The sequence below is a fragment of the Camelus ferus genome, chromosome 11 (genome assembly GCF_009834535.1).
Source record: "Camelus ferus isolate YT-003-E chromosome 11, BCGSAC_Cfer_1.0, whole genome shotgun sequence".
Classification (NCBI taxonomy): Eukaryota; Metazoa; Chordata; class Mammalia; order Artiodactyla; family Camelidae; genus Camelus; species Camelus ferus.
The window spans coordinates 55346636-55360469 of NC_045706.1; the positions used below are offsets into that span (position 1 = coordinate 55346636).

The 13834-nt window shown below is 54.1% G+C and overlaps 1 protein-coding gene across 5 annotated transcripts in view; it reads left to right on the forward strand.

Annotated features, from left to right (window-relative positions):
- TSPAN14 (tetraspanin 14) overlaps positions 1–13834 on the forward strand; it is a 54949-nt gene that overhangs the window by 36319 nt on the left and 4796 nt on the right. For 3 of the 5 annotated variants that reach the window (XM_032491591.1, XM_032491594.1, XM_032491595.1), the window contains 5 exons: positions 7437–7487; positions 9283–9429; positions 9527–9601; positions 10850–11020; positions 12923–13049. In XM_032491591.1, coding sequence (XP_032347482.1) covers positions 7437–7487; positions 9283–9429; positions 9527–9601; positions 10850–11020; positions 12923–13049 — 571 coding nt within the window. Of the gene's footprint in view, positions 1–7436; positions 7488–9282; positions 9430–9526; positions 9602–10849; positions 11021–12922; positions 13058–13834 lie in introns of all 5 variants that reach the window. The other 2 variants (XM_032491592.1, XM_032491596.1) reach the window with 2 other exon arrangements.

Sequence of the window (13834 nt, forward strand, 5' to 3'; positions counted from 1 at the left end):
TGTCGGGGTTGGGTGCTCAGATTAGAGTAAAAGTTGTTACACACTCCATAGACAGAGTGCGGGCCATCTCCAAAGATAAGGGAGCGAGAGGCAGCCACGAGGCGCCCCATTGCCAGTTTTTATGGGCTCCATAGCTTCATATGCTAACAAGTGGGAGGATCATTTTAACTACCCTGGGGAAGGGGCTGGGATTCCCAGGATGTTGGCTATTGCCCACTCTTTGACCTTTTATGGTTAGTCTTGGAACTGTCATGGCACCTGTGGACATGTTATTCACCATGCTAATATATTACAATGGGCGTGTAATGAAGCTCAAGGTCTACTAGAAGTCAAATCTCCTGCCAACTTGATCCTCAAGGTTCACTGGAAGTTGAATCTTCTGCCATTTTGGTGTTAATTGCTGCATCGTTCTTTGAATGGCTGTGCCCTGACCCCTTCCGTCCTGTCTTACTACCTCCAAATATCATCACGTTGTGGACTAGGGCTTCGACCTAGGAATTTTGGAGGGACACGACATTTCGATCCGTAACACTTCTTTCACAGTATTAAGTCTTTTGAGTCTGACATCTTTTGTTAAATATTCAGTGTGAGATTTCATTCATGCTGTGATACGTAGTTGTAGATTGTTGATTCTCACTGTTATGGGATATTCCATTGTGGGAATATGCCATTTGGGTTATTTGCAGTTTTAGGCTATTAAGACATACCAGGGTTGAAGTAATATAAAAACATAGCAGCGTTGGAGACCTGAATTATAGGAATGTCCCGGGGTTCATGTGGCTGAGCTGAAGGAAATCCTGTCTAGGTCCGGATGGTTTTAGTGTGATAGTTTAGTGTAGGACTTGGCAGACTGTGGCTTGCAGGCCAGGCCTGGCTCTCTGCCGGTTTTTTGCACATACAACTTTATTGGAACACAGCCCTGCCCATTCATTTATATCTTATCTGTAACTGTTTTCCTGCTCCAACTGCACAGTTGAGTCGTTGAAACAGAGACCATCCGGCAGGCAAAGCTGAAAATACTATCTGGCTAACAGAACTGTCAACCCCTGGCTGCGGATCTTGTTTTCTACCCACCGTTAACCACTGAACTGTGCCAGGGGGATGGCAGGGACTGGGCTTGGGGGTTCCTTCTCTCCTGGGGAGCTGCCTGTAAATTCCCTTGAGGACTCTGCCTTCCTTTCTTTCACAGTCAGATTCCTGGGCCGGGTGTGGTGGCTGTGGTGGGTGTGGGCTTCCTTGTTATCTGGGAGTTGAAGCTGCCCCAGAGCCCTGTGGTTAGTCCTCACCCCTCCTCCCCAGGCTTACTGGGAAGGACGCATGTGCTCCTTGTTTTCAGAACCACCCTTCCAGCAGGAGGAAAAGCTGGTGTGTGATAGCTGTGTGACCCTGAGCCAAGCACCATCCTGCCCTGGGCCTTTTCCCCTCTGTGATGAGGAAGCTGGGCTCCAGCATCCCTTCCTGCTCCCAGACTTTCTAAACTCCCACGGAGAAGTGGCTTGGTTCAGGCTTTTTTTTTTTTTTTTTTTTTTAATGTGGGACTATTTTGAAAGGTCCATTACTTTTATGCTCTGTTTAGGGTTCAGAGTGGTCACAATCTGGAGGGGCAAGGCCTCCTGACTCCGACAGATGCCCTGAGACTCCCCCTCAGCCCCTCGGGCTCTTAGGGCCAGGTTGGATCTAGGGTCTGCGCCCTCTGGTGTCCTTTCTGGCCAATAATTGCATCGTTGGCATTTCAAGTGGCCACGAGCATCTCTGCTGTTCCCTGGACTCACCCAGCCCAAAGCCAGGATTTCCGATTCTGGAAAGTGAGTGGCAGGACCGTGGGTTCCACCTGGCATGATTTGTGATGGCAGAGCCTACGCACCCGGAGGTGCAGAGGCCCTTGGAGATCATTGGTCTCCAACTGCTCAATTTTGCAGGTTGGCAAACTGAGGTCCAGGAGAGGGGTGGCTTGCTCCGAGCCATAGGGTGAGTTAGGAACTGAGCTGAGACTGTTCTCCCTTCTTCCACTTCCTGCTCTGTTTTCCTTCCACCATCCTTTCCTTACCTGACTTGAAAAGCCTCCAGAAGGCACCCATTTCCCTGAACTCGGCTTTACTCTTGTCTCCAGAAGCCCAATAAAACAGATGCCTCTGGAAAGGAGGACCTTGTCTCAGAACAAAGACTGGTGCTGGGAGTCACTGGAGGGTGGAGTGCAGAGTGTCTTCGGTCCAGCAAATGCTGCTGGCATCTGACAGCACCCTCTCCCCACCCAGGTCTGTGCTCTGCCTCCACGGCAGGGCCCTGGGCTAAGCACACTGCTCATGATCCTTCTTTCAGTCCTTCCAACCCTCCTATGACCCAGGAAGGGTCAGCCCCATTTTGCAGAGGCAAATAGGCTCAGAGGAAGAAATTTCTGGACTTGCACAAGCCTTGTTACTGAGAAGTCGCAGAATAGAGCCAGAACCAGGACCAGCTGACCCATGCCGTTTGTTCAGCGCTTCCCTGAACTGCCTCGAGTTTCAGTGTTTACTCTTGAGAAACTCCCTTGGGTGGCCCGGGCGCAGGGGCTCTGGCCGGCAGCCTGCCTCAGCCAGGGCGCCCTGCAAGAACCAGGGGCTGCAGGGCAGGGCCTGAAAGCGCGATGCTGCGTCGCTGCTGCTGCTGCTGCTGCTTTTCCTTGAGCTCGTGGAGGAGAGGCCTGTGGGGCCTGCAAGAACTGCAAAGTGCTTTCACACACTGAAATGAAATCTTGCAAGGGGCCAAGGCCACTAAATTGTGGGTGATGAGGAGCTGCTTTTGACCCACTTGGTGTTGGAACCCTCCCCCAGTCCAGCAGGGCCTGGCCAGGTGTCTGCACTTCTGTTGTGACTGGAACCTGCTGGGCAAAGATATGCCCACGTGGTGAGCGGACTCCGCGTGGCTCCCAGAACAAGGCAGGGCTGGCCCAGCCCAGAGTGCCCCGCGGAGACCGCTCACTTCTTTCCCAGGGTTCCTTGCCTGGGGTGGAAAGATTCAATTCACTATTGAATCTTTACAGTGACCCCCCCCCCCCACCAAAGAGCCCTGCTCCCTTGGCCACCCACCCTGTAGGACACAGAGTGATCCTCCCCACCTGACAGCGTGGGTCGGTGGCTTTAGGGTCGCTCAGCCAGGAGCCCCTTATTCGGAGTCCTGCGCCGCTGGGCCCTGTAACTGCCCCTTGAGGTAGAGACCTTAGGCAGGGGCTCGCTATTCCTGGCTTGGGGGGCTGCCCTGTGGGTGGTGAGATAACATCAGGACAGTCAGAGACATGTGGGTTTGCTTACCTCTGCCATCAGCTAGCTGTGACTTAGGGCACATAACCAAATTGTTCTGTATTAAGCTTTCCCATTTGAAAAGTGGGGGTAATAGTACTAGTGTTGCGGGGTGTGGAGGGCCTCTTTAGGTACATTGTGTTTAATGCAGCACCTGGCACCCTGGAAAGTTGTTGCTGCTTGCCATGGTGACCACCACAGTGTATGAACCTGCTGGTCCAAAGCTGGCCTCCCTTTGGGCATGGAGGGTGTTGGGCTCCATTCTTTGGGAGGGAATTTAATCAGGTTATAGAAGAGAGACAAGGATTTACTCTGAAGCTGGAAGGTACCGAAACCATCATTCCCAGGTGGCTGACAGCCAGGACAGCGCAGCTCCACAGACCAGATGTCTCAGGGAGGTCCAGGGAAGGGGCTCTGCTGGGAGTCAGGCGAAGCTGGCCAGCATCCTGGCCCGTTCATGGGGCTTGTCGTGTGAACTCCCAGGCAGGTCACTTCCCCTGTCTGGTCTTCCTTCAGTCTCCATGTCTCTAAGACAGCTATTGGTCCCTGAAATTCCTGCCCTGGGCCAGTGTTCATTGCACCCGTGGTCTGACATGTGACCCCCTGGTTCCTGTCTTTCTGGTGCAAGTTAACTTTAGTTCTTCCTTTGAAACAGAATGGGAAAAACCCATGAGCTCTGATTCTCAGAGCCCGGTTGTTGTGAGAAGGAAAACTGGGCTGCGGTGGTGGGGAGCTGGTGTCTCGAGCTGACTGTCTTCAGTGACGGGTTTCGGAGGGGCAGACCTTCCTCACTGTCCCACGTGGCACCAGCTGGTGGGTGGTCTGTCATGGGAAGTGCTTGGGCCGGGCCTGGAATGCTTGTTGGAGGCCCTGTGTTGGGGGCAGCGGGTGAGGCAGTCTCTAAGCCCTGTTCTGCTCTGATCCCATCCCCGCTGTGTGGGGCGTGACCCTGGACCTGGGTTAGGCTGGGCTTTTGCATGGCCCTCATCTGCTCTGAATGCATTTGGACTCAGGTAGTCCTGGGAGGAGAGCGGGAAGGACCACAGGAAAGGCCTGTCCTGGTCTCGGAGCCCTGGGGTCTCACTCATTCACCCCTACTCTGTACCTACCGTGGCCAAGTCCTCCAAGTTCTTAGGACACAACCCTGAGCAAAATGGAAAACATCTCTGCCCTTAGAGGGCTTAAGTGGGGAAGGATACACAGCAGACAGACGGGCAGCTCTGGTCTTGGATAAGTGCCGTGAAGAAGGTCATGCAGGGAAGGGGGTCAGGAGTGATGCATGGGGTACGGTCCACATAGGACGGCAAAGAGAGCTGTATTTGAGGAGGTGAAACTTGAAGAGGCCTGAATGAAGTGAGGGAGGAGGCCAGTAAGGGATCCGGAGGAAGAACATCCTCGGCCAAGGGAATCACGTCACAGCTCTAGGGCAGGATGAGTCTGGTGAGTTCAAGAAATAGTAACAATGCCAGGGTGGCCCAGAGAGTAGGACTGGGACTGGGGAGACGGGTGGGAGATGACGTCAGAGATGTGTCCACAGCCTGTGGGCTGCGGCAGGGAGTTTGAATTGTATTCTAAGGGTAAAAGGAAGTCAGTGGAGCATTTTGAGGAGGGGAGTGATCTGATCTGGATTTTAAAGTATTGTTTGAGTTGCTTGGGGAACCTATGGGGTGATGGTGAGGAAGCCCCTGCAGGGATGAAGCATGGACAGGTGGGAGCAGAGAGTGAACACTGTGTGTTTAGAAGGTAGGACTGACAGAGGGTGCTGGTATGTTGAACGTGGAGTTGGAGGGAAAGAGCTGTCAAGCTTGGCAAGAGGGATGTGAGTCATTGGGGACCTTGAGGAATGGTGGGGAGAGACCTCTGCAGGATTGAGTGGACAGTGACTGGTCACCTTCGTGCTTGCTTACTGTGCAGGGTCAGACATTCGGGGCGGGGAGGGAAGAGGTTGTGCACCTCGTCAGGAAAGCCTGAGCCCTTCATGAGCTGGTTCATCCAATGAGAAGACTGAAAAGTGGGAAGTGAGCTCGGTGTGGTGGAAACCACCGCATGTCAGCTCCTTGAGCCTGAGTTCCAGCAGCAGAGGAATCTTTGCCCTCGTCGGCACAGTGCTGTCTCCAGTGTTTGAAGATGGTTCCTGGCACTTAGTCATTGTCTGTTGAATGAATGCACGAGTGAGTAAATGAATGAACTAAACAGAGACTTGGGATCTGGCGCCTTCTCCTTCGCTGCTGAACCCAACTTGGTCTGCTCACCTGATGCACAGCAAAGCCAATCTGCTGATACCGGGTGGTGGTGAAGGAAAGTACTGGGTTTACTGCAGGATGCCCAGTGCAGAGAACAGGCAGCTCATGCTCGAAAGACTCAAACTCCCTGATGGCTTTCAGAGAAAGGTTTTTAAGGGCAAGGACAGGGGTGAAGATTGCAAGATAGGTGATCAGCTCATGGACTTTGTTCAGATTGGTTAGCGGTGAGGTAACAGGGAGATGTTTCAGGAATCTTAATTATCCACTTCTGGTTCCAGCCAGTCTGGGGTCTATGGGCTTGTGGTCAGATCACCATCCTCAACTGGGTAGCGGTGTTAGTTTCTGCAGAACAGCCTAAAGATAGATTGTTATCTAAATCTCTTCTGAATTAACAAGATTGTCTTCTTATCATGAACAAGTAAATCAGTCAATCAATCCCTTCCAGAGGAACTAGGAATCCTGTGACTCTTGTTCTAATCATTAACTGCATGAGTCTGCTCTTTGGAACTTGGGGGTGGCCAACAAGAAGCAGGGAACACGAGGGTCTTGTACCCAGGAAGGCCCCACAGGGTCCTGCTCAGTTTCAGTCCCCTCTTTTCTTTGATATTCCTCAGTCCTCAGGGGAATGGGGGGCAGGACAAGAAAGGGAATAAAGTTTTGGATAGGGAGATTAGCCATCAACTCAGCAGGGGGCTTGGTTTCAGAGTTTTGGTCTTGGCTCCTCGGCCCCTGCTATCCTTTATGAAGTAGGGGGATGAGGTCCTGGCAGGGCTCCTTCACTTGGGGTCCACAGAGGAGTCTGTGAACCCTCAGAAATTCCTCCCAAAATACTGGGCATGTGCACATTTTCTGAAAGTGGTCTGGGATCCAGAGGAGGTTGGGAAGCCCCTGGGGCTTTCTTCGAAGGCCATTCCTTCCCGCTCCAGCCTCCCGGGCCTCGCAGTGGCTCCAGTAGGCCGTAGTGTCCTGAGGCTGGAGGCTACACTGAAAAGTTGCAGTCACAGAGTCCCCAGGCCCTGTTGCTTATTATGAGGTACTGATGGATGGCAGCGAAAATGCCAGAAGGGTATAAAGCAGTGAAGCAGAAAAACAAGAGGCTGCTTAATTTGCAGAGACCACGAGGTGTGTATTTTCTAAGAGAAAATCCTCCCTGGTGTAGGGACCTTTGAGGTGTATTTGGGGGGCCCCCTTTTGTCATGATGCATGTGAGGCAGCCCCAGTGGGTTCCTGCAGGCGAGAGGTCAGGGCTGGGGTCACTACTTTTCTGGGGTGAGCTCATGGCTCAGTGCCCGCCTCTTTTAGTTCAGTAACATGACCCAGCTTTCCCCAGCCCAGGTGGGCCCCGTGCAGAGTGTAGGTACCAAGGGAAGGGGGCTCAGCCTGGCCAGCAAATGACCTGGGCAGCCTCTTGCCTGTGCCTGGAGTGGACGCCTGAGGCAGGCGGCAGAAGGGGTGCCCTGTCCTATGCGGGGAAGGCACCTGGGTGGCCGTCAGTCACCAGGGGCGATGTTTCTCACACACCAGGTAGTGCACTGAAATAAGTAGGGGGGTTTGTGGAAAGGGGGAGAAATGGGGCGTGGCCTGTTATCTCTAACTCCGTAATCTCTCCTGGACAGTCTGTTCCGGGATCTTTGTCTCTGCTCTCTGGAGCATGGGGTCAGCCAGGGTTGAGGGAGTTTGGCCCCGCAGTCAGGGAAGGTAGGTGTGGGCTGTCTGAAGACGCTCACTGTCCTTTGTTCTGGTGTAGAGTCCCTGTCCTCTGCAGAGGCCAAGGGGCCACTTTGGCCTGGCTCCACCCAGTCTGGACATGAGCCAGGAACAGCATCTGACTAGCAGTGTGGATGCTCCTCTAAGAAGCACGTCATGGAGCTGGTTTCTGATCTAAATTTGTTTCTCTTTTCCCCCTGCCCCCACTCAGTTGGCTGGAGTTGTCTTCCTCGGAGTCGGACTTTGGGCATGGAGCGAAAAGGTAGGTGTGACCGTCACTAGGACCCTGAGCATCAATCAGCCCAAGCCAGGTTTGCTCAGTGTTAATTATCTCTTCCTGCGTAGCGTCTCTCGTGCAAGGTAATGATTTGTAGTCATTAATCTTTACAGAGCCGGCTCATGGAAATTACTGAACTTAGAATGAAAACCCCTGGAGTCCCGTGGCTGGCTCTGCTTCCCCGTGGTAGGGTGGCTGCTAGAGATCCAGGCGGGGCTGGTTGGGATTTTGAGCCCTGTGAGCAGAGTCCTCTCTGCTGTTCCCAAGTCACCCAGGGGCTTGGCTGCAGTTGTGTCCAGGGCAGACCTGGGGCTGCCTTCTGGAATGGACCCTGTCTGTGCCCCTGGGAGCCCGCAGGTCCCTGGACACAGTTGTGTTGATTCCCGAAGATCTTGTTCTTGCCCACGGAAGGGACCCCTGAGTCAGGGAGCAGGGCTCTGTGATGTGCCCCCAGGGTGCCCTGTGGGGCCGGAGCAGGTCTTTTTTAGCACCTGCCAGCGACCCTTCTTGCCCAGCCTGTGGGAGACAGGAGGGGAAACCAGGCTCTTACTGTCTGGAAGGATAAAGGGCAGTTGGAACTGCAGAGAGGGCCTAGACTGGATGTGGGTAGGGTGGAACCGTGGTGCCACCTCTTGCTTTGCGGGTGGGTGGGTGCTGGGGAGGCGGAGAGGCTGGGCAGGAAACAATGGGAGCTAAAGCTTCTTCCTCTCGGACTCCAGGCCCAGAGCCCTCTCCCTTGAGTGGAACCTCTCCTTGCTTCCAGGAGAAGGAAGCAGGAGTACTTAAGGCTGTGGGCTTTCTTCCCATGGCCTTAGGAACTGGATAAGGTCCGCCTTTGGGTTTGGGCCCCTCTAAGAGCTTGCAGTGCAATGTCACTTTGCCCTAGTGACCGCGCTTCTGGTGCAAACCATGACTCATAGCGCCACCGTGCGACCACTTCTGGAACAGCAGCATCCCAAGCCTACAGAGCCCTGAGCCTAGGCCTGGCTGCCCTGGCTGCCCGGTTCCAGCCGGGTGCCTGGACCAGCTGCTCTTTTCCCCCTCCTCCTTTGAATCCTGTAGAACTGCTCTGCCCATTTCGGGTACCATTAGTCAGATATGACTAATTCTATTTAAATTAAAATGAAATAGAAATTAAAATTCAGTTCTTATTTCTACTAGGCCACATTTCAAGTACTCAATAGCACATGTGACCAGTGGCTACCATTTTGAGCAGTGCAGAGATGGAACATCTCCATCATCACAAAAAGCTGATCACACAGCACTGCCTTCATCTGTCTTTGGTTGGATACGTTTTTCACAAGAGTGTTCATACTGAAGCTGTTTTTCATCTTAGGATACTGGGGTTCTCCATGAATTGAATACAAAGTCAGCTGTCAGATGACCAGAGGCCAGGCTCAGGCCATGGCCCCAGGGTGCCTTGACCACAGGCCACAAGGCCCCTCAGAGTCCCCTCCACCCAAGGCCTGGGCATTGGCACCCTGCAGGCCACAAAAGAAGTGTGAGGTCTGCCTGAGAGGTGCTCACAGCCTAGACAGAGACTGGGAACAGGAGGGCACCTGGGGGCCGAGGTAGGCAAAGATCTGCTGGGCAGAGGGGCCTCTAAGAGGGCAGGCGGGCAGGGTCCAGGCTCTGGCCTGGCTTTTAATGACTGAGCTTCAGAAGTCTGGTCTCTGTCCTCATTTAGTTCTGAACCCAGGCTCCCCCCTCCCCCCTGCCCCCTTGGGCACCCCGACTCTCTCTGAGGCTGATGTTGCCCTGCTTTCTCTGCTTCTTTCAGGGCGTGCTGTCCGACCTCACCAAAGTGACCCGGATGCATGGAATTGACCCTGTGGTGCTGGTGCTGATGGTGGGCGTGGTGATGTTCACACTGGGCTTCGCTGGCTGTGTGGGGGCCCTGCGGGAGAACATTTGCCTGCTCAACTTTGTGAGTGGCCCCAGATGTGGTGGGGGGAGATGGGGTGGGGTAGGGACATACGCTCTGCTGGGCGGGCTTAGCCCTTATCTGGTTGGAGGGGTAGCAGCTCTTACAGGCCTCCCCGAGGATCCGCCAGTGGCCGGGAGGAGGCTGCCCTTTGCACTCTGCTGCCCCCCGAAAGGTGAGATTTCAGGAAAATGATGAACGAGCTCAGCATCCCTGGAGAAGCTGGGCCCCTCTGGTTTTCAGCTCCTGGTGGGTGGAGCTGGCAGCTTGCCGGCCTGCTCCCTTTTATCTTCCTTCTGACGTGCTAAAGGCATTGTTTGTTTGCTACTCACCTTTGCCCTTCCTGGCTAAGATCAAACGACCTTGCTGGTAATGTTAGGAAACCTCGTCCCCCCTCTAGGGTATGTGAGTCTGTTGGATGTGCAATGCAGAATCCTTAATTTCCTGGCAGAACTTCAGGTTACTAAGAGTTGAGTTTTATATTTAGATAGACGTTCATTTTGAAATGCACTCAGTTAAAATTAAAAAGCACCTGGTAGGGAAAACACATCATCGTTGTTGTTGAATTTATTCGATCAAGCTTTTCTTTTCTGGGCTTAATTTAAAAGCCAAACACATGGGGATATTTTTTTGTTTTTTTTTTTTTAATTTTTTTTCTCTTGCAATTATTGTGTTTGATTATCTTGCTCCTACATGAATGGAGATTCCATTTTGGAGGGCCCCGGGTGTGTGTCTGTTTGTATGTGTGCGTGTCTTATTTTGAGATATCTGCCGGTTGTGGTGTAACTTCACAACGTGCTGCATGGCCGGTGATAATGGCTGTGATAACACCAGCTCTGCAGGCTGGAAGGCAGCCTCGACGGGTGGGGCTGTGGACCTGTGGCTGCACTGGCCCTTGCAGAATTCCACCGCTCTCATGGCCAGGGACAGCTGTGCTTCTGGAGTGGTCTTTATAAAGTTGATGCACATACAGAGTAGGTACTGATAAACTGAGGTGAGCCTCAGTTTCCTTATCCCTGAAATGGGAGTGACAGATTTCTAGCAGCAGGATGGTGGTGTGGGCGAGGAGAGTGGTCAGACAGTGTGTCCTGAAGGGGCGGAACGCCTGCTGGGGTGGGAGAGCCATTCGTTCCCTTGATGGGGTGTCCTTGTTGGAGGAGGGAGATGGTTGACACTCTGTCTTGGCACTTTCTTTCTCATACTTTTGCTCATCTGACTTGTACCGACAGTGCAGTGACCTGGGTAGGGATGGCTATCTTGGTTTTATAGATGAGGTGGAGTTATCCAGAGTACCCAGCTAATAACATGGGATTCCCAGGGCCCCAGCTCGGTCTCTCAGGTGCCAGCCCGTGCCCTCAGCAACAGACAGCGGTTCTGGGTCAGACGAGGGAGACCCCCCTGTCCCCCCGTGTCGCCCCTGCAGTTCTGCAGTGCCATTGTGCTCATCTTCTTCCTGGAGCTGGCCGTGGCCGTGCTGGCCTTCCTCTTCCAGGACTGGGTGAGGGACCGGTTCCGGGAGTTCTTCGAAAGCAACATCAGATCCTACCGGGACGACATTGACCTGCAGAACCTCATCGACTCCCTTCAGAAAGCTGTAAGCACCAGCCCCAGCCTTCTCCCCAGTACAGCCTGGCTGTCTTGTCTTCAGTCTGTGTTGGGGGGAACACGGGCCCCCCTCCTCAGCTCTGCCCACAGTGGGGAGGCCCATGGGAGGGCCACCTCCACCGCTGGTCAAGTTAGCTTTGCCTGCTTATGGATGCTGACGGGCCAGGCTTGCTGTCAGGGTGCCCTCCCCCATTTGCTTTGGGCAGGCAGTCCAGCTGCATCTGTGGCCACCCTCCCCTGCAGGGCCCAGATCTCTCCAACCCTGACCATGCAGGTGGCTGCAGTTCCCTGGGTGCTGTGGGCGCCGAGGGGCAGAGCTGAGTGCGTGACTCCCTGTCTGAGGCTATTCCTGTCCCTTCCTCTCTGGGACCTTTTCCCCTTCCTGTCTGAGAGGGCAGAGCTGCCTGGAGGAACTTCCTCAGAGGGAGAGGAATGTAACCTCTCTGGAATATGTCCCCGGGGGTTTGTCTAAGCAGTCCCAGGCTGTGGCCTTTTCTCCATCTGGTCTCCATCCCTCCTGTGTGAGGCTGCACCTGGAGGCTGTGGGACCACAGCCACCCCCACCATCAGCTCCCTTCCCCGGAAGGACCCCATTCCCCACCATGCTGGCCAGTGCATGGGTCTGCCAGAAAACCTGGCTTCCTCGGGAACTTTTTATATGGAACCCTTTGGTTCTGAGAAGAAAATAAATTAGCATTGAAAACAACTCTGATCCATTCTGTTTATTAACCAGAACTTGTTTACCCTTATTTCATGTATCATGGGGTCAGCAAAACCCATTTGTGACCAGGGATTCTTCCTGTGTTAGTAGCAACCTGTATTCGTCTGTGGAAGTCCCTCATTCCTCCCTCTTCTGACGCCCCTCCCTTGCTGCGCCTCCTTAAAGGCAGTGGTTCTCTGTTTCCACGTAGCCGTGGGCTTGCTGGTGTCAAGGATGCTGGGGTGGCTCCTCCCTGCACTGGCCTTCAAGACACTGTAGTTTTCTCCATTGCCCTCTCATTAAAAATACCTTAACCAGAGTAAATTATAGCGCATCCTCGTGGTGAAATGTTAGATTAGAGTTAGAGCCCCTGGAACCATGGAGAGGTGGGGGCTGGGGCAAGGGTGGGGGAGACAGGATTTTTACCTCAGAAATGGAGAGTGAGGCAGAAATCCTGGTTGTGGGCTTGTGATTCTGGCCATCGCCACGTCAGCTGTGAGGACAAGTGCAAAAGTGACACCTGCTGTTGGGTTGGAATGCCACTGACGTCACAGTGTCGCTTTCACTGTGTTTGGTTTTATGATTTGTTTTTTAGACAAGTGGGGGTTCTCTGCTGCTTCACCAGATAGTGGGAGGTTGTGGGGAGGGAGGGCGGAGACCCCGGGTCGGGGCCGAGCTCTGATTGCGTCAGCATCACCCCAGTCGTAACTCTTCCTGGGGAGCAGACGTTCTACAGCTGTCTTCTGTAGAGAGGCACGAAGGTGACTGGGGCCAGCTTGGATGGTTCTTGGGGAGGAAGACACACTGCCCACAAGGAGGTGTTTTCTTGAGGGGGAGTAGAGGACCACATCGGAAGGAGAGCAGGAAGCCCGCTCTGGACTTGGCGGGTGGAGGGTGGGCATTTGGGGAGGAAGGGAAAGTTCCACTGTGAGGAGGGAGTGGACCAGAGGCCAGGGGATGCCACGGAGCCAGCCAGTGTGTTGGGCCCAGACAGGATGCAGTTTCCTTCTTAAAAGGCCACCTGGGTCACCTCATTCACATCTCTGTGAGGGGAGGTCCCTGGGGTGGGCTTTGAATCTCTGTGCGGTACACAGCGGTGCACTTAGCCTCGTGTCCCTAAGACTGATGCCCTGTGCCGAGCAGCCACAGCCCCAGCCCGGGCTCCAATGGCTCTTGGCTTTGTGATTGCAGAACCAGTGCTGCGGGGCATATGGCCCTGAAGACTGGGACCTCAACGTCTACTTCAACTGCAGTGGCGCCAGCTACAGCCGCGAGAAGTGTGGGGTGCCCTTCTCCTGCTGTGTGCCAGGACCCCGCGGTGAGTCGGTCCCCCAGGAGGAGAGCAGTTCCTGCCTCCCTGAGGGCTCTGGCTGCCTCGCTTCTGCAGGTGGAATGAGCGCCCGGCCCCAACTCTGCTTACCCCAGGGCTCTTGCAGCTCTGAAATCCTAGACGTGTAAATCCCGGGAACATATTTGCACGGCTCACCCTGGCTCTAGTGTTCTGGGTGAAGCAGGAAGAAAAAGTGTTACCCCTCCTGTGAGGGGCTCTCCCTCGGGGGACCTGGCCAGGATGCCGTGAATGTAATGAGCCCTAGTCTCCTTGTGCTGGAGAAGACACTCAGTCAGAGAAGCCCACCATCTGGGGTGGGGAAGAATTCTCTCCCGTTCTTTCTTCTTTACCTGTTTCATCCCCAGTCTGTGACCCAGGTCCTTGGGTTCCGGAAACTGAGCTCTTGGGTGTCCTTGAAGGAAAGCTAAGGGTTTACCTGAACTGAGCCCGAGCAGAGGGGAGCCCTTACCGCTCTCCGTGCAGTCACGCTGGCTGGTGCTGGTGGACATGGCGGCGTTGCCAAAGCATGGGCGGGTTCCCCAGCCCGGGAGAGGCTCAGGGCCGCGGAGGTTCCACAGCTGGCGGCTGACGTTCCCACTGGGACTGGGACATCTTTGGCAAGGGCAACTTTTCCTTTCTGGCACAGGGGTTGGCAGCTCTGACCTGTGCACCAAATCTGGCCTGCTGTCTGTTTTTGGATGACCTGCAAGCCAAGAATGGTTTCAGCCATTTTTTAAATGGTTGAAAAGAAATCAAAAGAAGGATAACATTTT